Below are 21,384 nucleotides of genomic sequence, written 5' to 3' on the forward strand. Positions count from 1 at the left end.
TGTTTCACCTAACTCTACTGCTTGCCCACTTGCATAGGCAAAGAATTTGAAAATTGGAAACTGCTTTGGTATTTGTGTGCCTCCCTTAGGAAGTGAATCTCATCAATCTTTTAGATCATTGCAACCAACTTGATTCCTCTTGCAGTTTAAACTCTGCTTTTTAATATTTAAAGGCTTGCCATACTGTCTCTATTCTTTAGCAAGATGGTAAATCTATGACTATAATTGAAATGATTTTTTTTTTTAATCCATTTGTCTTTTCTAGGCTGGGGATGTATTCACTGCTACCTAAGGTACTGTTGCAGACAGACACCACCTCAGCTAATAGCACAGTTGATCAGTCTTTGGGCAGACCAGTTATTACTCTTATTTGGACACATTTAGATTTGAAGTTTCTCCTTTCCACTGGCTGTCTCTAACATGTGATTAGAAAAAGATTGTGACATGCCACAAAACCTGTTGAAAATTGAAAAAGTAGTTAAGTCAGATGCCTGATAACCAATTTCACTTTGTCACTGAACTGGCCAATATTTTTACTTCACATATAGAGAGGCTTAATGGGGATGCAGACATGGAGAGCAGACTTGTGGACACAGCATGGGAAGGAGACGGTGGGGCAAATCGAGAGAGTAGCATGGAAACATGTACATTGCCATATGTAAAATAGATCAGATCAGATCAGTCGCTCAATTGTGTCCAGTTCTTTTCGACCCCATGAATCACAGCACGCCAGGCCTCCCTGTCCATCACCAACTCCCGGAGTTCACTGAGACTCACGTCCATCGAGTCAGTGATGCCATCCAGCCATCTCATCCTCTGTCGTCCCCTTCTCCTCCTGCCCCCAATCCCTCCCTGCATCAGAGTCTTTTCCAATGAGTCAACTCTTCACATGAGGTGGCCAAAGTACTGGAGTTTCAGCTTTAGCATCATTCCTTCCAAAGAACACCCAGGGCTGATCTCCTTCAGAATGGACTGGTTGGATCTCCTTGCAGTCCAGGGGACTCTCAAGAGTCTTCTCCAACACCACAGTTCAAAAGCATCAATTCTTCGGCGCTCAGCCTTCTTCACAGTCCAACTCTCACATCCATACGTGACCACAGGAAAAACCATAGCCTTGACTAGACGAACCTTTGTTGGCAAAGTACTGTCTCTGCTTTTGAATATGCTATCTAGGTTGGTCATAACTTTCCTTCCAAGGAGTAAGCGTCTTTTAATTTCATGGCTTCAGTCACCATCTGTAGTGATTTTGGAGCCCAAAAAAATAAAGTCTGACACTGTTTCCACTGTTTCCCCATCTATTTCCCATGAAGTGATGGGACCAGATGCCATGATCTTCATTTTCTGAATGTTGAGCATAGCCAGTGGGAATTTTCTGTGACACAGAGAGCTCAACCCAGTGTTCTGTGACAACCTAGAGGGGTGGCAGAGGGTGGGAGATGTAAGGGAGGTTTAAGGAGGAGGGGCCATATGTACACCTGTGGCAGATTCATATTGATGTGTGGCAGAGATCAGCACAGTATTGTAAAGCAATTATCCTCCAATAAAACTTTTTTAAAAATCAGTTTTTCCTATACTTACCTTTCTTGCTGTTGTTGTATTTTACAACACTGTTTTATTTATGAATCATCATTTCAAATTTTCATTTAAAGCTGTTGCCTAGGTTTCAAACCAAAGTCAGGCATGTAGTTTTATTTATACATGTACGCTTCTCTGGATATTTATGTTTTTTTAAAAAAATTTATATTGGAATATAGTTGATTAATAGTATTGTTAGTTTCAGGTGTATAGAGAGTGATTCAGTTATATGTATATATGTATCTATTTTTTTCAAATCCTTTTCCATTTAGGTTATTATAGAATATTGTTCCTGGTGCTATACAGTATGTCCTTGTTGTCTATTTTAAATATAGTAGCGTGTACAAGTTACTCTCAACTTCTCAATCTACCCCTCACCCCTTATCCTTCCCCCTAGTAACAACCATAAGTTTATTCTCTATGAGTCTGTTTCTGTTTTATAAATAAGTCCATTGGTATTGTTTTCTTTTTTAGATTTCACATATAAGCAATATCATATGGTATTTGTCTTTCTTCACTTAGTGTGATAATCTCCAGGTTCATCCACGTTGCTTCAAATGGTGTTATTTCATTCTTTTTAATGGCTGAGTAATATTCCATTGTATGTGTGTGTGTGTGTGTGTGTGTGCGTGTATATATATATGTATATATATATTATAAACCATATCTCCATTCATTTGTCAGTGGACATTTAGGTTGCTTCTATGTCTTGTCTATTGTAAACAGTGTTGAAATCAACACTGGGGGGCATGAATCCCTTTGAAATATGTTTTTCTCTGGATATATGCCCAGGAGTGGGATTGCTGGATCATGTGGGAGCTCTATTTTTAGTTTCTTAAGAAACTTCCATACTGTTCTTCAAAGTGACTACCTACTTACATTCCCCCCAACACTGTAGAAGGGTTTCCTTTTCTCTGCACCCTGATGATGGCCATTCTGACCGGTATGAGGTGATACCTCATTGTAGTTTTGATTTGCATTTCTCAAATAGTTAGCAATATTGAGCATCTTTTCATGTTCCTCTTGACCATCTGTATGTCTTCTTTGGAGAAATGTCTATTTAGGTCTTCTTCCCTTTATTTTTTGCTACTGAGTCACATGAACTGTTTGTAAATTTTGGCAGTTAATCATTTGTCAGTTGCATCATTTGCAAATATTTTCTCCCATTCTGTGGGTTGTCTTTTCATTTTGTTTATGATTTCCTTTGTTGTACAAAAACCCTTAAGATTAATTTAGTCTTATTTATTTTAGTCTTTATTTCCATTACCCTAGGAGATGGATTGAAAAGGATATTGCTGCAATTTTATGTCAAAGAATGTGCTGCTTATGTTTTCCTAGTTTTATAGTGTCCAGTCTTATATTTAGGTCTTTAATCCATTTTGAGTGTTTTTTTTTTTTTGTATGATGTTAAAGAATGTTCCAATTTCATTATTTTACAGGTAACTATCCAGTTCTCTCAGCACCATTATTGAAGAGAGTGTTCCCTCCATTGTGTGGTCTTGCCTCCTTTGTCATAGATTAATTGACATAGGTGTGTGGGTTTATTTCTGGGCTTTCTATCCTGTCCCATCATTAATGTGGCTGTTTTTGAGACAATACCATATTGTATTGATGATTGTAGCTTTGTAGCATAGTCTGATGGAAAAGGCAATGGCACCCCACTCCAGTACTCTTGCCTGGAAAATCCCATGGACACACCAGCCTGGTAGGCTGCAGTCCATGGGGTCGCTAAGAGTTGGACATGACTGAGCGACTTCACTTTCACCTTTCACTTTCATACATTGGAGAAGGAAATGGCAACCCACTCCAGTGTTCTTGCCTGGAGAATCCCAGGGACGGGGGAGCCTGGTGGGCTGCCATCTATGGGGTCGCACAGAGTCAGACACAACTGAAGTGACGCAGCAGCAGTAGCAGCATAGTCTGAAGTTGGGGAGCCTGATTCCTCTAGCTCCATTTTTCTTTCTCAAGATTACTTTAGCCATTCAGGATTTTTGTGTCTCCATATACATTTTAAGATTGTTTGTTTTAGTTCTGTGAAAAATGCCACTGATAATTTGATAGGCATTGCGTCTAATCTGTAGATTGCCTTGGGTAGTATTGTTGTTTTGACAATATTGATTCTTCCATTCCAAGAATATGGCATATCTTTCCATCTGTTTGTATCATCTTCGATTTCTTTCATTAGCATCTTATAGTTTTCAGAGTAACACTCTTTTTTTCCCCTAGGTAGGTTTATTCCTAGGTATTTTATTATTTTTGATGTGATGGTACATGGGGTTGTCTCTTTAATTTCTATTTCTGATCTTTAGTTTTTAGTATATAGAAATGTAACAGATTTCTAGATATTAATTTTGTATCCTGCAACTTTATCAGATTCATTTATGAGCTCTAATAGTTTTCTGGTACATATTTAGGATTTTCTATGTATAGTATTATATCATTTGCAAAACAATGACAGTTTTACATCTTCTTTTCCAACTTAGATTATGTTTCTTTTTCTTCTCTGATTGCCATGGTTAGGACTTCCAAAGGTATACTGAATAAAAGTGGTGAAAGTGGACATCCTTGTCTTGTTCCTGACTTTAAGGAAATGCTTTCAGCTTTCGATCATTGAGTTTGATATTAGCTATAGGTTTGTCGTATATAATCACTACAGTATTCTGGCCTGGAGAATTCCATGGACTAGTCCATGGGATCACAAAGAGTTGGACATGACTAAGTGACTTTCACTTTCACATTCACTTTGTCATGTATGGACTTTATTATGTTGAAGTATGTTCCCTCTATACCCACTTTCTAGAGAGTTTTTATCATAAATGTGTGTTGAATTTTGTTGAAAGCTTTTTTTGCATCTAATGAGGTAATAATATGGTTTGTATTCTTAATATGGTTGAGTGCTGTGTCACACTGATTGATTTATAGATACTGAAAAATCCTTGCATTCCCAGAATAAAATCCCACTTGATCATGGTGTATGATCCTTTTAATGTATTGTTGGATTCAGATTGCTAGTATTTTGTTGATGATTTTTATGTCTGTGTTCATCAGTGAAATTGGCCTGTAATTTTCCTTTATTATGGTAACTTTATCTGATTTTGGCATCAGGGTTGTGGTGGCCTCATAGAATGAGTTTTGGAGTATTACTTCCTATGCAATTTTTTGGAATGGTTTCCAAAGGATAGGTTGGTTGACTCTTCTTTAAATGTTTTATAGAATTTGCTATGAAGCCATCTGGTCCTGGACTTTTGTTGGGAGTTTTTAAATCACAGTATCAATTACATTACTTCTGATTGTTCTGTTCATATTTTCTATTTCTTCATAGTTCTCAGAAAATTATATATTTCTAACTGCCCATGAATCCTAGGTCTCTTTGCCCTCGCTGCCAGAGAGGATATCATTGGGCGAGGGACTGTAGGTCAAGATCTCATAAAAATGGAACCTTTTTAGGCCCCGACCAGCACTCGGGAAACGGGTTGAGGGGCTGAAGCTGCCCCATCTAACGATTTGTCTATTTCTTCCAGGTTGCCCATTTTACTGGCATATAGTTGCTTGTAATAGTCTTTTATTATCCTCTGCATTTCTATGGTGTCTGTTGTAACTTCTTTTTTTATTACTAATTTTATTGATTTGAGCCTATGGTCTTTTTCTCTTGATGAGTCTGTCTAAAGGTTTATGAATTTTTAAAATCTTTTTAAATAACCAGCTTTTAGTTTCATTGATCTTTTCTGTTGGTTTTGTTTGTTTCTATTTCATTTATTTCTGCTCTGATCTTTATTATTTCTTTCCTCCTACAAACTTTGGATTTTGCTTATTCTTTTTTCTAAAACTGCTTTAGGTGTGAGGTTAGGTTGTTTATTTGTGGTTTTTATTGTTTCCTAAGGTAAGATTTTATTATTATAAACTTCCCAATTAGAACTGCTTTTGCTGTGTCCCAAATGTTTTGGATCATTGTGCTTGTGTTTCATTTGTCTCTAGGTATTTTTGATTTCCTCTTTGATTTCTTCAGTGATCCATTGGTTGTTTACTAGCATATTGTTTAGCCTCCACATGTTTGTGTTTTTTTACAGTGTTTTTCTTGTAGTTGATTTCTAATCTCATGGTGTTATGGTCAGAAAAGATGCTTGATAAGATTTCTGTTTTCTTTAATGACTGGGCCTTGCTTTGTGGCCCAGTATGTGATCTGTTTAAAAGAATGGACATGTGCGCTTTAAAAGAAAAGCATGTGCATTTGCTGCTCTATTAAGTTAAGTCTATCTTGTATAATGTGTCATTTAAAGCCTGTGTTAACTGATGTTCTTTCTGGATGATCTGTCCATTGATGTAAGGGGGGTGTTAAAGTCCCCCAGTATTATTATGCTACTGTCAATTTCTCCTTTTATGGCTCTTAGTATTTGCCTTCTATATTGAGGTGTTCATATGTTGGGTGCATATATATTTACAACTTACAATTCTCATCTCTTCTTGGATTGATCCCTTGATCATTGTGTAGTGTCCTTCTTTGTCTCTTGAAAGTCTTTATTTTAAAGTCTATTTTGTCTGACGTAAGTATTGCTACCCCAGCTTTCTTTTAATTTCCATTTGCATGGAATATCTTTTTCCATTCCCTCATTTTCAGTGTGTATGTGTCCCTAGATCTGAAGTGGATCCCTTGTAGATAGCATATATATAAGTATTGTTTTTGTATCTATTCAGCCAGTCTCTGTCTTTTGGTTGGAGCATCTAATCCATTTACATTTAAGGTAATTATTGATATATGTGTTCTTATTGCCATTCTGTTAATTATTTTGGATTTGCTCCTGTAGGTCCTTTTTCTTCCTCTTTTGTTCTCTTCTCTTGGGATTTGAAAACTAACTTTAGTGTTGTGTGTGATTTCCTCTGTGTGTGTGTGTGTGTGTGTGTGTGTGTGTATCTGGTTCCTGCCCACTGATGCCTGCCCACTGGTAAGTTGACTTGGATCTTATCCCTCTGCTGGGCAGGACAGTGCTCAGGAAGACTTTAAGCAGCCTGTCTGCTGTTGCGTATAGCTGTATTTCTGCCCAGTTGGTGGTTTGGCCTGAGGCATCCCAGCACAGGAGCCTGCAGGCTGTTGGGTGAGGCTAGGTCCTAGGGAGAAAAATGGCACCTTCAGGAAGGCTTATGCCAATGAATATTCTCCAGAACTGCCCCTGCCAGTCTCTTTGTCTCTGCAGTCAGCCACAGCTGCCCCCTGCCTCTGCAGGAAACCCTCCAACACTGGCAGATAGGTCTGGCCCAGTCTCTTATGTTGTTCGGTTACTAAGTCATGTACAACTCCTTGTGACCCCATGGACTGCAGCATGCCAGGCTTCCCTGTCCTTCACCATCTCCTGGAGTTTGCTCAAATTCATGTCCATTGAGTCAGGGATACCATCCAACCATCTATCTCATCCTCTGTGGCCCCTTCTCCTCCTGCCCTCAGTTTTTCCCAACATCAGGATCTTTTCTTATGAGGTCACTGCTTTTTCCCCTGGGTCCTAGTGTGCATGAGACCTTGTGTGCATCCTCCAAAAGTAGAGTTTCTGTTCCCCCCATCCTGTGGAATTCTTGTGATCAAACCTTGCTTTCACTCCTGTGGGAGAACTTCTATGGTATAATTATTTTCCAGTTTACATGTTGCTCACCCAGTGCATATTGGATTTGATTTTATCATGATGGCACAGCTCCTACAGTTACATTGTGGTTTCCTCTTTGTCTTTGGATATAAGGCATCTTTTTTGATAGGTTCCAACATTTTTTTGTCAATGGTTATTCAGCAGTTGTAATTTTGGTGTTTTCATAAGGCATGAGTTCATGTCCTTCTACTCTGCCATCCTGAGACTTTCTCCCCTTTATGCTTGATTAGATATTAATTACTATGATGGAGTTTTCTTCTTGAAAAAATAATTTAAAAGTTCTTATGTAAATTAACTTCCTTTCAGTTCTATATTTTAAAAATATTTGTTAATATATATAATTGACTTCAAACACTATATATTAAATACTAGTGTATAGCATGTTAATATAAATAATAAATATCCATTCTTCTCTGTTTCCTGCTCTGATGTGCCAAGATGTTTTCCAAGTTTTACAGAAGTTTTGGCTATCATTCACTTATTCATTCAACCATTCATACATTCTACAGATGTTTGTTGAAAGGCAACTCTGAGAAGTATGCCAAGTAAAAGGAAGGGAAATACTATGTCCTAGCTCCTGTCCTCAAGAGACTAGCTATTTAGTGGAGGAGATAAAATAGTAAACAGTTAAAATGTTTAAAGTACTCACCCCCTCACTTTTTATAGTTCTCAGCTTCACAAATTGGAATATTATTGCAGCCTAGGATATGTGGCTGTATGTCTGTGGAGTAAATATATGACAAGTTATAACTTGAATCTATTGCCTTGCCTTTATTACATGTAAATTTTGAGTTATGTGACCAGTGATGTTGGTTTTATTTTGTGTTTATAGGGTTTTCTATTAATAATTAATGCACCTCTTATAGAATGCTTCTATTTGTATGTCAACAAATGCAAATTTTTCTCTTGTTTAGCCTACAACCCTTTTGGTACACTTAGCAGTTGATTTCCGTTGATGGTTCTCTTTCTTAGTGTTTTAAGTTGGAATCTAGTTTGCCTCATGAACATTTAAATTATTATTTTAAGTTTCTCCCAGATGAAGTACTCTCATCTAACATATGCTTGGAATTGTGCCACTTCCAGTCATATGCCAGCTATACCATCCTCTCCAGTATGATATTTCTGTTGCACCTTGTACTGAAATCTGCATATCTTCTTTCCCACCTAGAATAAATGCAATGTATCTCCCTGGAATTTAAAGTGGGATGGCATTTACAGGGGGAACGAGAGATAGGTAATTTAATTGTTAAGTAATTTTAAACATTATTTTAGGTTAAAAATAAGAATGGCTATATTAGGGACTAAGATACAAAGTTTGACATAAGTAATTATCCTGCTTTGGGCCAACTCCTCCTGTGTTGGTCACTGCTTTATCCCCTGTGGAAAGAGTTCTCGCCCCTAAAAGATTAGAAATGCCTCTGTGGAAAATTTTGAGAGGCTCTTCCTATCTGATGTTATAAACTTGTTGGTGTTAAAAGGAAAGGATAGAGAAGGTAGCTGCCTTTTCAAAGCCTTATTTCTTTGATAGTTGCTACATTTTAACAGCTGTCCTATAGAAGCAGTTCCACTGCTTTGTTGACTAAATCCAGTGGAGCAGTACTGATGGTGCAGATCTCAAGCTGAATAGGCAAGGTAAGCAGAGGAATGTCTATGGTAAACTCCTGCACTACCTATGAGCAGGGCCAGTTAGGGGCAGCTAAAGGTTTATTTAAAACAAAAGATGTGGGGAGGCTGTTTATAATGGACATTCTTCTTATCATGGTCTCAGTGAATTTTGAGAACAAAAGTATTCCATCAGATTTTTTAAAGCCTTGTAACTATAACATTTTTTACTTATGTTCCACACTGGATGAATTATTGAATGTTGAGGCACTGGTTTTTCTTTTAGAGCAAAGGATGGGATACACTTTCTTCAGTCCATACAGATTCAAAATCAAATTCTCATTTTAATTAGGATTTTTCTACATCATGCCTCACATGAGTTTATTTAAGAAACATTATTGAGTATTTACTCTGTGTACTGGGAAACAAATAAGGCAAAGGCTTCACTCTCAGGGAACTCACAGACAGGTGGGAGAAGTGGACAGGTAAAAAGCAGTTGCAATACATAGTGGCAAGTGGTCTGAAGGAAGGTAATCATCCAGGAAAATGACTAAGAGGGGCAAGACCTCCAGTGGTGCTGTGGTGTGAACATGTGCTCGACCCCAGAAGTATATGGGTAGTAGAGGAGGCTTTGGATGATTGAAAATGAGGGGACTCAGATGAAGAGTGGTCAGAGGAAGGCCCTATGGAAGAGTATAGCCTCAACTAAAGCCTGACTGAGGAGTACCTGGTTGAAGAGGTAGGAGATAGGGTGCTCTCATCAGAGAGATTAGCATGTGCAAAAGCACAGAGTCATGAGAGTTAGCATGATTCAGAAGGCAACTGTATTCGATGGGAGGAATCTGAATCTCATTCTAAAAGTTAAGGGGGAACCTATGAAGGACTGTAACATCATCAGACTTGCAATTTAGAAAGACTTTTCCAGGATGGAGAATAGGCTAGAAGGTGGCACAAACAATGAGACAGAAGGCTGTTGCTGTAACAAAAGAGAGACTGGAGGTAGAAGAAGGCAGCCATGGAGTAGTGAGAAGAGGAAACCCCTGAAACAGCTGACAGATATTAATTGGGAAATGTGGGCAGGCCAATCTGCAAACAGTAGCTGAAATTGGGAGGAATTTTGTTTATTCCCAAAGTAGATGAGTGCAAGAGATTCACTGTAAGAAGAACTGAAGAGGCTGGAACAGCTTTTATGAACTCTTAAAACCAACTTTTCCATGACTTTTTTCTAAAACAGAGTCCCCTATTGAAAAATAGTTGCTAGGAGTGGGATAACAATTAAGCAGAATAGGGACAACAGAGATGAAAGGAAAAGAAAGTCTATGAGAGAGGAGAATGGAGCCCCCAAAATTGCAGAATGCAAGTTGTCACACTACTCAGAAACAACAGAAAATTCCATATAGTTAGAAAATCAGTTCTGAGCCTGTCTCATTCAAGCTTATTTCACATAAAAATGAGCAACATACAAAATTATAAATGAGAATAAGGAGTTGAATATTATCTACAATGAAAGCATACTTGAAAGATTAGTCAAATACTGTAACCTGCTATTTAAAACAAAAGACATAAGGAAAACAATAAATGAAAGAACAACAAAAACCAGAATTAGAAAAACTCATAAGTGAGGTAATATAACGCTGCAAAAAAAAAAAAAAAAGAATCATTTGAAGTAACGCATTAAACTGGAAAGAACATAAATCCAAATAAATAATACCATAAGAAAAATAGGTGAAAAATAAGCTTTAAAAATATTAAAGAGATGAAAAAAATTTTTAAGGATTTTTGAAAAGTGACAGATATGAAGAGTAGACAGAAGAGCCTACATAGATAACAGCCACTAGAAAAAAATCAGAAGAAGGGGGAAAAAATGAGTACTAAACAGTACAATTCAAGAAACTATTCTTGAAATTAAAAAGAAAGAAGCTACATATTGAAAGAATATATTGCATGCCTAACAATATTAACCCAGAATGACCATTACCAAGACATAGTCATACTAACTTATAAGGGAAAAGTTACATTATCATCATACTTTTCAATAGCAATATCAAAAGAAAATAGAGCAGCATATTTAATATATTCTAGGAAAGAAAATGTGAGCCAAGGATTTTCTAACTTTCAAGCATAAACAACAAACATTTTCAGTATTTCAGAGCTGGAACTTCCCTGGTGGTCTAGTGGTTGAGAATCCACTTTGCAGTGCAAGGGGACGAGGATTTGATCCCTGGTTGGGGATCTAACATCCCACGTGCTGTAGGACAACTAAGCCTGCGTACCGCAACTACTGAGTCCACATGATGCAAGGAAAGATCTTGCATGATGCAGTGAAGATCTCACATGCTGCAGCTAAGACCTGTCACAGCCAAATAAATAAATATGTAAGGGGAAAAAAGCTCAGAGAATCTATTTCCTGTGGTCACTTCCTATAGAATCTACCTAAGAATGAGCTTCAGATGATTAAAATGACCAGAGAGACATCAGCGAGATGTGCCTATTGCTACTAGGGTGTCATTCATTGGTTTTAGGCCCTCTTGGCAGACAGAGCAAGGAAATGTATATGTGTGCACACACCTGTATATGTGTGTGTTAGTCACTCAGTCCTGTCCGACTCTTTGTGACCTCCTAGACTGTAGCCCACGAGGCTCCTCTGTCCTTTGATTTCTCCAGGCAAGGATACTAGAGTGGGTAGCCATTCCCTTCTTCAGGGGATCTTCTGACCCAGGGATAGAACCCAGGTCTCCTGCACTGCAGACAGATTCTTTACTGTCTGAGCCACCAGGAAAGCCCTATCTATATACATCTATAAATACTTCTGTATATAACCATCTGTATCTGTATTAAGCTAAACATGAGTTTGTAGTGATATTTCTAACTCTAATCAGTTACCACATGGACCATTCTAGATTTCTCCCCTTATCTGTAATTTCCCTCCTCCAACAGTGGGACATCTGGCTCACACCAGTCACAATTCATTTACTTATTCAATTGTAGTATATATGTATAGCAGTATAGAATTGTTGACCCATATTATGTGGAAAACAACTTTAGCAATGACAGTACAGTGCTTACATACAATTCCTTTTGCTTTAGTCTTACAGACTCTACTTGTTTTCAAAGTTACTTAGGTCAGCACATTTTTTCCTGTTATTTAAAAAATAATCTCAGTGCTGTATTGATAGATTTTGTTATGAAGTTTTTAAATAGTTCAGGAATTATGATGTGGTTTAAGGGAGAAGAAATCCCAGTATTCTTAGTTAAGCAATCAATTCTGAACTTATCAGTGCTAGATTATTAAAGTATTTTATGTTATTCACATATTAATTATGGGTCCTATTGTTTTCCCATGACATGAGGAATTTTGTGATTGAACCTTTATTTCTTATGTTCTGAAAACTTCTACTACGTCTTCATTGCCCTCAAAATCCCTCTTTTGGATCATTAGTTACTTGTTAGTGGCACAGGTACTTGTACAGATAAATGCTAGGTTGTCCTTGGAGGGAAGAAATTGTAAAATGTTTGAGATTGTTATGTTTCTTTTTTTTTAATATAAATTTATTTATTTTAATTGGAGGCCAATTACTTTACAATATTGTATTGGTTTTGCCATACATCAACATGAATCCGCCACAGGTGTACATGTGTTCCCCATCCTGAACCCCTAAGAGATTTTTAAGTTTCAAATTAAAATGAACACTCTGCAAACTTAGGATATGTTATTTTAAAAAAATTTATACTAGTTTGCCATTTAGGTGGTTTTAACATTTCATTTATTTATTTATTTTAAATTAATTTTTTATTAAACATTTTAAAAAGTGTTTATTTATGTGGCTGCGTTGGGTCTCAGCTACAGCACCTGTCTCTCTACTTGTGGTGCGCAGGCTCCACAGCTCACAGGCTCAGTAGTTGTGGTAATGGCTTTAGTTGCCCTGTGACTTATGGGAGCTTAGCTCTCTGATCAGGGATTGAACCCTTATCCCCTGCACTGGAAGGCAGACTCTCAACCACTGGACCACCAGGAAAGTCCCCACTTTTTTTAAAATTTATTTTTAAGAAGCTAAAATAAAATCAAGGAAGTGATACCAAGGACTTCTGTTTTAATTTAATAATCGTAGCAAAACACCTAATGTAATTTGCTGGAGTTGCCTTAAGAGTCCTTGGACAAATGTTTACATGAAGAATAAAGTAGCACTACTAAAGTGATAAATTTGTAATAATTCCTCCTCGCTAAGTTGACAGAGAAATCAGAAGTCTGAACATTAAATTCAACCCTTTCATCCTTTCTGAAAACCCATCACAAAAAACCTTCAGTTTAATACCTTTGTGCCTAATTAAAGAAGTTCATTTAAGTACAATTAAAAAAGGATATCAAGAGATCTGCCAAATTATTTCTTTTGTGGAAGGGAGAGTTACTTTTGTTGCTGAAATAATTTTCATTAGTGCCATTGCTGCTGCTGCTGCTAAGTCGCTTCAGTCGTGTCCGACTGTGCGACCCCGTAGACGGCAGCCCACAAGGCTCCCCCGTCCCTGGGATTCTCCAGGCAAGAACACTGCAGCGTGTTGCCATTTCCTTCTCCAATGCATGAAAGTGAAAAGTGAAAGTGAAGTCGCTCAGTCGTGCCCGACTCTTAGCGACCCCATGGACTGCAGCCCACCAGGCTCCTCCGTCCATGGGATTTTCCAGGCAAGAGTACTGGAGTGGGGTGCCATTGCTTTCTCCGAGTGCTGTAGCTAAAGACTAGCAATTCAAACAATAATCTCTAATCCCAGAACTGGGGTTTTCATGCTAAAGATAACACCTGGTATCAATTGGTCATGTGTTTCCAGTAGTTATTTTCCCAATCATGGTTCCTAAGTGAGCTCAGCCATATGTGGTACATACACATTTGTGAAATCCCAGTCACAGCCATGGTGCAGTGTGTGGCCACAAAATAATCCCTCTCATTGTGTTTTCTCCTCTCACCCATCCCTGTTTCCTTTGGATTTATTTATTTATTTATTTATTTTTGGCTGTGCTGAGTCTTCGTTGATGTGTGTGGGCTTTCTCTAGTTGCAGTGAATGGGGGCTGCTCTCCCGCTGCGGAGTGCAGGCTTCTGATTGTGGTGCCCTGTCTTGTTGTGGAGCACTGGTTCTAGGGCACACAAGCTTCAGTAGTTGCCTAAAGCACAGGCTCAGTAGTTGCGGCACACGGGCTTAACTGCTCCACAGCATATGGAATCTTCCCAGACCAGGGATGGTAACCATGTTCCCTGCATTGGCAGGCAAACTCTTGAATATTGGACCACCAGGGAAGTCCCTGTTTCCTCTTTAGATTTGAAGCCATAATAATCCACTTGACTAGTATATCTTCTACACGAACAATAGTTTAATTAGGAAAAAAGAGGACTATCAACAAGCTTCTTAAAGAACTGAATCTGTGGCCAAAAGAACTCTTAATAGAAACTTAGTTTGTAAATTCATGAAAATACTTGTTCCCGTTTCTGTCAACTTCATTTTGCTCTTTGGGTCAACCAGTTTAGAATCTGTACATGTAAACTGTCTTTATCTAATATGGTAACAGGATTTTTACTATTAATGATAGGACTATGATCCCTCCACTTCAGACACTTTAGCAGTGGTTAGCTCTCAGCAAGAAGCCAGCACTTGCTGGCAGTACTCAATAGAGAAGCCACAAGACAAGATAACACTGTGACTTACAAACTTGATATTCTCACCTCCAAGTTCTATTTTTTAAATTGGACCTCATCTTGAACGGAAAACAGTAAAATATAAATATTGATGTGTGTGTGTCCTTAGTTGCTCAGTCTTGTCGGACTCTTTGTGACCCCATGGACTGTAGCCCACTAGACTTTTCTGTCCATGGGGATTCTCCAAGCAAGAATACTGGAGTAGGTTGCCATGCCCTCCTCCAGGGGATCTTCCCAACCCAGGGATCGAACCCAGGTCTCCCACATTGCAGGCAGATTCTTTACCATCTGAGCCACCAGGGAAGCCCCAGTATAAAGATGATATTTTCACACTAATAGCTACTGTGTGCACAAATTCTCTGTAATCTATCATGTTTGAGAATATTGGATATTATGGTTAATAAGCTCTTGCGACTTACAAGCTTTATGCAGCATATGTGTACCTATATTCTAAACAGATTTGTGAAGTAGGCAAAATTTACCTTCGACTGTGGTAGATCCACAGTCAAAGGAGTAGATCCTCTGACTACTACTTCTAAGGAGTAGATCCACCCTCCGTGAGATCTTTCGTTGTTCACAAAGAACTTGTTCTTTTCTCTGTTGCTCTAATAGGCCGTCAAAACCTGGTCTTAAGGAAAGAACTGACTGTTAAAATAGCATTACATCCTTCATACATTTAACTTATGTAAATGTAACTATTCTTACTCATCAAAAGAGTTTTCAGTGTGAGGCAGAATGTATTTTAATATAAATATCATAGGCAATTCTGCCTAACATTATACTCAGTGAGCATCAGCTCCTGAGTGAGTGTTAAATAAAAAGTGGGAATCTGCTATGTTCTTCCTTGGTCTGAGTTCCTGCTCACTTCTTATAGAATGACCACCTGATCATTCTGAGGGTGTTTCAAGTGTTAAAGATGTATGTTTTACACGAGGCTTTTTTTATACAAGGCTCCTAAACACAAACCAATGACTCCAACAGATGTTGAACCAAATAAACAGTCATCAGCTCTAATGCTGAGGGACACACTGCCTGTTTTGGACTTAGTAAGAAGTGGTTTAATCTGTTTTCAGTCTGGTACCTTCTAAAGAGATTTTCAATGATAATTTTACCTACATGATTTTCATCTTACATGTCTGTGTAAGGTTTGAGTCCATTACATGGTTTGAGTTTTTTCTTTTGTATGAGTTTTATATTTGCATTTTAATTGAATTAATAGAACTGATCTGCTTATAGAATTATTAAATCTCAACTAAATATGAAAAAGAAAGATAACTAGATATCATTTTACTGTTTTCATCTTGAGGGAGAAGTTGAGTGACACATTTTTATGTGGTTGGGGTTTTTGATTTTTTGTTTTTTGGTAATAGCACTTCTAAAATTACACCAAGTAAGCACTCATTTACTCTATAAAACCCAAAGACCAACCCTGATTTTACACACAGGTGCCCAATTTTTCCCAAAACTATAATATGATAAATACCTCAACATTAAAACTATGTATTTCGCCTCTGGTTCTCAATTTTTTCATTTATAGAATGAAAGCATTTGTACTTAGACACTTTCCAAATTCCAATTCTAGCTTCAGTTTATAATTATTTTACCTCTGAAACCTATGATTATTACATCAGATGTGGACTAGATGCTGAATACAATTGTGTTGTTTAATCAGAGGAGATTTTTAACATCTTGTAGTACTACAAAATCATCCTCATGAATTAAAGTTGCCATAACTTTTGCTGTGCAAAGATACCAATTAGTAGAGATTTATAGTTTTTAAAGCCTAATGAGGTTTACTGTGTGAAATAAAAACGTACTTTTTTCTACTCCCTAAATCCAATTTGAAAGAATAAGGAAAAAAAAAAAAGCTGGATTTTTAAAACTTTTCTGTCCAACATTTGAGCTGAGATTTTCATTGAAAGAATACATTTTTATAGAAAATAGCAGTGCACATCACAGAGTCTTAAATAGCATGGTTCATAAACAAGGAAACTTGTTTTTCTGAACTTATGGTCCATTGGGGAAGAAAAGACTGTCTTTACTACTTAGAATGTTTTCATGCTTTTTTATGCTGTATCAGGAATATATTAATAACAATCGTTATTTTTTGGCTGCATGTTATGGACAAGGGCCCTGTAGAAAAAGGCAAGGGACCCTGACCAGTAAGAGTTTCCTGACTCAGGTGCTAAACAAAAGCCAAAGAAAATTTTAAAGCATCCTATAAGCCTTTTGCTAGTACTTGTGGAACAGTGTTCCTGTTTTTCTCTGTTTTAGATTTATAATTGTTTCATTATTTTGCCATAATTATTTCATATTAATTTTTATATACTGTAAAAAATTTTATTAGGTTAGAGAGTAAACATATGATACTTTACTAATGGAGAAATATTGAGAATAATATTGCTCAAGTGGAAACAAAAAAGCTAAAATTGTGGTAGCACTTCCTCCAGGTATTTAGCTTAAGCTTAAGCAGAGTTGTCTGAAAAGTTAACAGGAAAAGAAACTACTTGCGAAGTGTTAAAACCACAATCTAAGAAAAAAAATTCATAAAGTTGTATTATAAAGTATTAAGAACTAAATGTCACAAACTTGTTTAGTAGTATTTAATAAATATACTTTTCCTCACCTAAGATAACAACAGCAACAAAAAGCACCAAAATCCCAACATTGGTGGCTGCGTTTGGTGTTTTGTTTTTGTTTTTTCATTTTTCTGGAACCATGTGTCCAACAATAGTACTATCTTATATTACAGGCAAAGAATGATTTTCAGGTTTTCTGTATCTGACTGTAGGGTGACAATCCTAAGGTAAAATTCATATTAATTATTTGAAACTTTGAACTTATTTTTTCAGTCTGGCAAATGCTAAAGACAACCCATAAAAGCCAATTTTAACTGCTTTATTGCCAGACAAAAGAGTTGGTAACAAAAATGATATTTACATTCTATTTTAGCAGTGTTTGAATGAGAAAACCAAACCTAAATTTTCACTGGGGATTTCAACAGTACTTCCTCCCCATTCTACTGAATCGCTTCTTCCCTCAGGAGACCCTGGCAGAAGAAGGTTCCAGTGAGAAGTGAGAAGGGGTAGAAGTTCTAAATAGGTTGCTGGGATTGGGAAACAATAATGGAGAACCTTTTGAGGATTTCTGAAGGTCTTTGCTTTAGCAATGCACACAGCAGATATATTAAGGACAGCAGCAGTTGCTATGCTCTAAAGGTTCCAGAAGTTTAACAATAAGCTTGTCCCTGTTAATCATTAACACATGAAAGAGGTTGTGAGGGTATATGAAGCCCCGTAAAATTCAGTGCATGTGTGTTCCTTTCCCTTCTGCCTTTGCTGTACAGTTACATCTTTGCCTTTGTCCCCGAGAATTCTCCTCCATCCCTCCCTATTTCCTGCTCCCTCTCCATATATCTGCTTTCTCCCTATCTTTTACATTTACTTATCTTTTTCACTTTGATCCTTTGTAAAATTTGGGACCATAGAGGTATAATATATAAATAATAAAACAAAGTTCAATCTGCATTTTAAGATATTGCTTGACTTAGCTCTCTGAAGTCAGGGTCTGTTTTATTCATCAATTAACAGAATACAGTAGATACTCAAAATTTGTTGAGTGGGTAGTGAACAAATAAATGCTTTTTCTGAGGACAGTTCTTTAATGGAGTTGAAATTCTAGGATGAAGAGGAAACTAGACTCTAGAGTGGATGGAGGTAGACTAAAGGTAGATAAGGAATATAGTAACTGAGAGTGGCGAAAAGAAGGTGGGCTTCCACACTAAAGCTCAGGTTAGGAACAACTGGTGGTGGTGGAGCAACTGAGAACTCACTCTCTCTCCCTCCCTTAACACCATGGAAATAAACCAAAGGTAATATTTACACCATGGAAATGAACCAAAGGTAATATCTACAGGGGTCCAGGAGTTTACAGAAGGAATAAGAAGAAAAAGGGTATAAAAAGACCAGGCATGTATAAGATGAGAACAAATTTGTTAAGGTAACAAGTGAGTTTAAATCTTGACTTTCATTTTGTCTGTATTTTTTAGGACTTGATTACATTACGTTGCCAGTTTAGAAAATTCAATGTAAGACTTCTAATATGAGACAGTTTCTTACTTTCTCATATAAATGACGGTAGTCCAGGACTGATTTAGAAGCTTCATATAATCATCAGGTGCCTTTTTCATCATCCTCAAGACATGGCTTCCATCTCTAAGACAGATGTCCAGAATGGCTGCCCTAGCTTTAAAATCACATCCACGTTCCAGACAGAGGGACAATTTACCAAGAGGATAAGCATATGCTTCTTCACTTTAGTGACATTTATTGTGCACACTCCATTTTCCTTTATAATCACATTGGCCAAAACTTTCCAACTCAGTCACACCAAGGAAAACTGGATAATTTACTTTTATTCTGAGTGGCAATATACCCAACTAAAGACATGGGTTTTTATTAACCATAGAAGAAGCAGAGAATCCACACTAGGAACAACTAACCATCTCTACCACATTGACCAGTGGATTTTCTTGGAAGAATATCAGTAATAAAAGATGGACAAAGAGTTGTTAAAAGAAGCACTGTATTGTTTTTAGAATATAGGTTAGGTTCTCTTTTTTAAAATTTATTATTTATTTTAATTGGAGGCTAATTACATTACAGTTTTATAGTGGTTTTTGCCATACATTCACATAAATCAGCCATGGGTATACACGTGTCCCCCATCCTGAACCCTCCACCCACCTCCCTCCCCATCCCATCCCTCAGGGTCATCCCAGTGCACCAGCCCTGAGTGCCCTGTCTCATGCATCGAGCCTGGATCGGCGATCTGTTTCACATATGATAATATACATGTTTCAATGCTATTCTCTCAAATCATCCCACCCTCGCCTTCTCCCACAGAGTCCAAAAGTCTGTTCTTTACATCTCTGTCTCTTTTCCTGTCTCATATATAGGGTCATCATTACCATCTTTCTAAATTCCATATATATGTGTTAATATATTATATTGGTGTTTTTCTTTCTGACTTACTTCACTCTCTATAATAGGCTCCAGCTTCATCCACCTCATTAGAACTGATTCAAATGCATTCTTTTTAATAGCTGAGTTAATATTCCATTGTGTATATGTACCACAGCTTTCTTATCCATTCGTCTGCTGATGGACATATTGGTTGCTTCCATGTCCTAGCTATTGTAAACAGTGCTGTGATGAACATTGGGGTACACATGTCTCTTTCAATTCTGGTTTCCTCAGTGTGTATGCCCAGCAGTGGGATTGCTGGGTCGTATGGGAATTCTGTTTCCAGTGTTTTAAGGAATCTCCACACTGTTCTCCATAGTGGCTGTTCTAGTTTGCATTCCCACCAACAGTGTAAGAGGGTTCCCTTTTCTCTGCACCCTCTCCAGCATTTATTGTTTATAGACTTTTTAATAGCAGCCATTCTGACCTGTGTGAGATGGTACCTCATTGTGGTTTTGATTTGCATTTCTCTGATAATGAGTGACATTGAGCATCTTTTCCTGTGTTTGTTAGCCATCTGTATGTCTTCTTTGGAGAAATGTCTGTTTAGCTCTTTGGCCCATTTTTTGATTGGGTCATTTATTTTTCTGGAATTGAGCTGCAGGAGTTGCTTGTATATTTTTGAGATTAATTCTTTGTCAGTTGCTTCATTTTCTATTATTTTCTCCCTAGATTCTCTTTTAATGTGTAAAATTGTTGAGGATAGGTTGTGCTTGACGTTAAATTATTTGCAGATATTTAGTAAACATTGCAATTAGAAGAAACATAACATTACAGATACTAAATTTTAAAAGTGTATCAATACCTAGTAATTTTAATCTTAAATACACATTGTTCTAGCCTAGAACACCAAAAGGAGGAGTAAATTTGAGTATTTCACAAATGCCATGCTAAAGAATGATTTAACTAATGATTTACCTTTAAAAACAAATTTTGGCCACATTGTGCAGCATGCAGGATCTTAGTTCCTGAATCAGAGATTGAACCCATCCCCCCTGCAGTGGAAGCGTGGAATTTTAACCACTGAACCACCAGGAGAGTCCCTTAATTTATATTCTCAATAAGACAGGGCTGCTGGTAGTTCTTACTATGTAGTTCTCAAAGCAAATATTTACTGACGATTTACTATTCCAGTCATTGTTATGTGATTTCATGTAATCCTCTGGCCTTCTAAAGTCACTGAAGTATCATTCCCATTATACAGATGAGGACATCAAGGCTAAAAGAGATTTAATTTTTCCTTGGAACCCAGGGTTGTTGGACTCTAATGCCAGTGCTTTTAGTCATTATACTTTACTGTTTCTTCTTTATAAACGTTTAATAGTATAATTTGATGGTCATCTTTTATCTACATAGAAAAAGATCTCATTTTAAGTATTCTTTTCACTTAATCATACTGCTTTAAGTTCTAAAGATAATTGCAGAGGGACATTATGGAATAAAAACAGCTGCAGGCATTTGTTCATAAGTGAACCATCACAAATAAAAGCAACCTCAGTATCCTATCCATAAGCGTCTCATCAAAACTGTCTTAGAGAATGCCACCTTTGTCTTATATGGTATTTGCTTAGTTATAAAGTGGAAAGAAGCAAAGGTTTCTTTGGAGATATATTTTCTTTCCATAAGCCATTTTCTTTCCATAATCCAGTTTTGAGGAGGCATCATCTTAGGGATGACCCCCTAGGTAAAAATCTCAATTTTTACCTGCTAAAAAATTCAGTTCACATTAACAGTAAGGATTCAGGCATTACTTTGACTCATTTTCCTTACTCATAAGTTTACGGCATTCATATCCAATTTTTAAGATTCTGCCTTCTTGACTTTCAGAATGTTTCCTACATGCATTTCTACCCTCATCATTCTGGCTTATG

General features: G+C 37.2%; 2 protein-coding genes and 1 long non-coding RNA gene across 5 annotated transcripts in view; 2 read left to right on the forward strand and 1 right to left on the reverse strand.

The window, feature by feature from the left end:
• LOC139184806 (uncharacterized) overlaps positions 1-10,473 on the forward strand; it is a 58,606-nt gene extending 48,133 nt beyond the window's left edge. Inside the window, exon 2 of the long non-coding RNA XR_011568327.1 lies at positions 1-10,473. This exon is cut by the window's left edge and continues 37,377 nt beyond it. This is a non-coding gene — a long non-coding RNA (uncharacterized lncRNA).
• Positions 1-21,384, forward strand: part of SESN1 (sestrin 1) — a 114,376-nt gene that overhangs the window by 49,319 nt on the left and 43,673 nt on the right. The gene's annotated exons all lie outside the window — the stretch shown is intronic.
• ARMC2 (armadillo repeat containing 2) overlaps positions 1,286-21,384 on the reverse strand; it is a 319,621-nt gene continuing 299,522 nt past the window's right edge. The window contains exons 18-19 of one of the 3 annotated variants that reach the window (XM_070795509.1): positions 7,855-7,926; positions 1,286-1,411 (exon numbers count right to left, since the gene is read on the reverse strand). In XM_070795509.1, coding sequence (XP_070651610.1) covers positions 7,859-7,926 — 68 coding nt within the window. In that variant the 3' untranslated portion in view covers positions 1,286-1,411; positions 7,855-7,858. Of the gene's footprint in view, positions 1,412-7,717; positions 7,927-21,384 lie in introns of those variants that run through there. The other 2 variants (XM_070795508.1, XR_011568324.1) reach the window with 2 other exon arrangements.

Source organism: Bos indicus, chromosome 9 (genome assembly GCF_029378745.1).
Source record: "Bos indicus isolate NIAB-ARS_2022 breed Sahiwal x Tharparkar chromosome 9, NIAB-ARS_B.indTharparkar_mat_pri_1.0, whole genome shotgun sequence".
In the NCBI taxonomy this organism is placed as follows: domain Eukaryota; kingdom Metazoa; phylum Chordata; class Mammalia; order Artiodactyla; family Bovidae; genus Bos; species Bos indicus.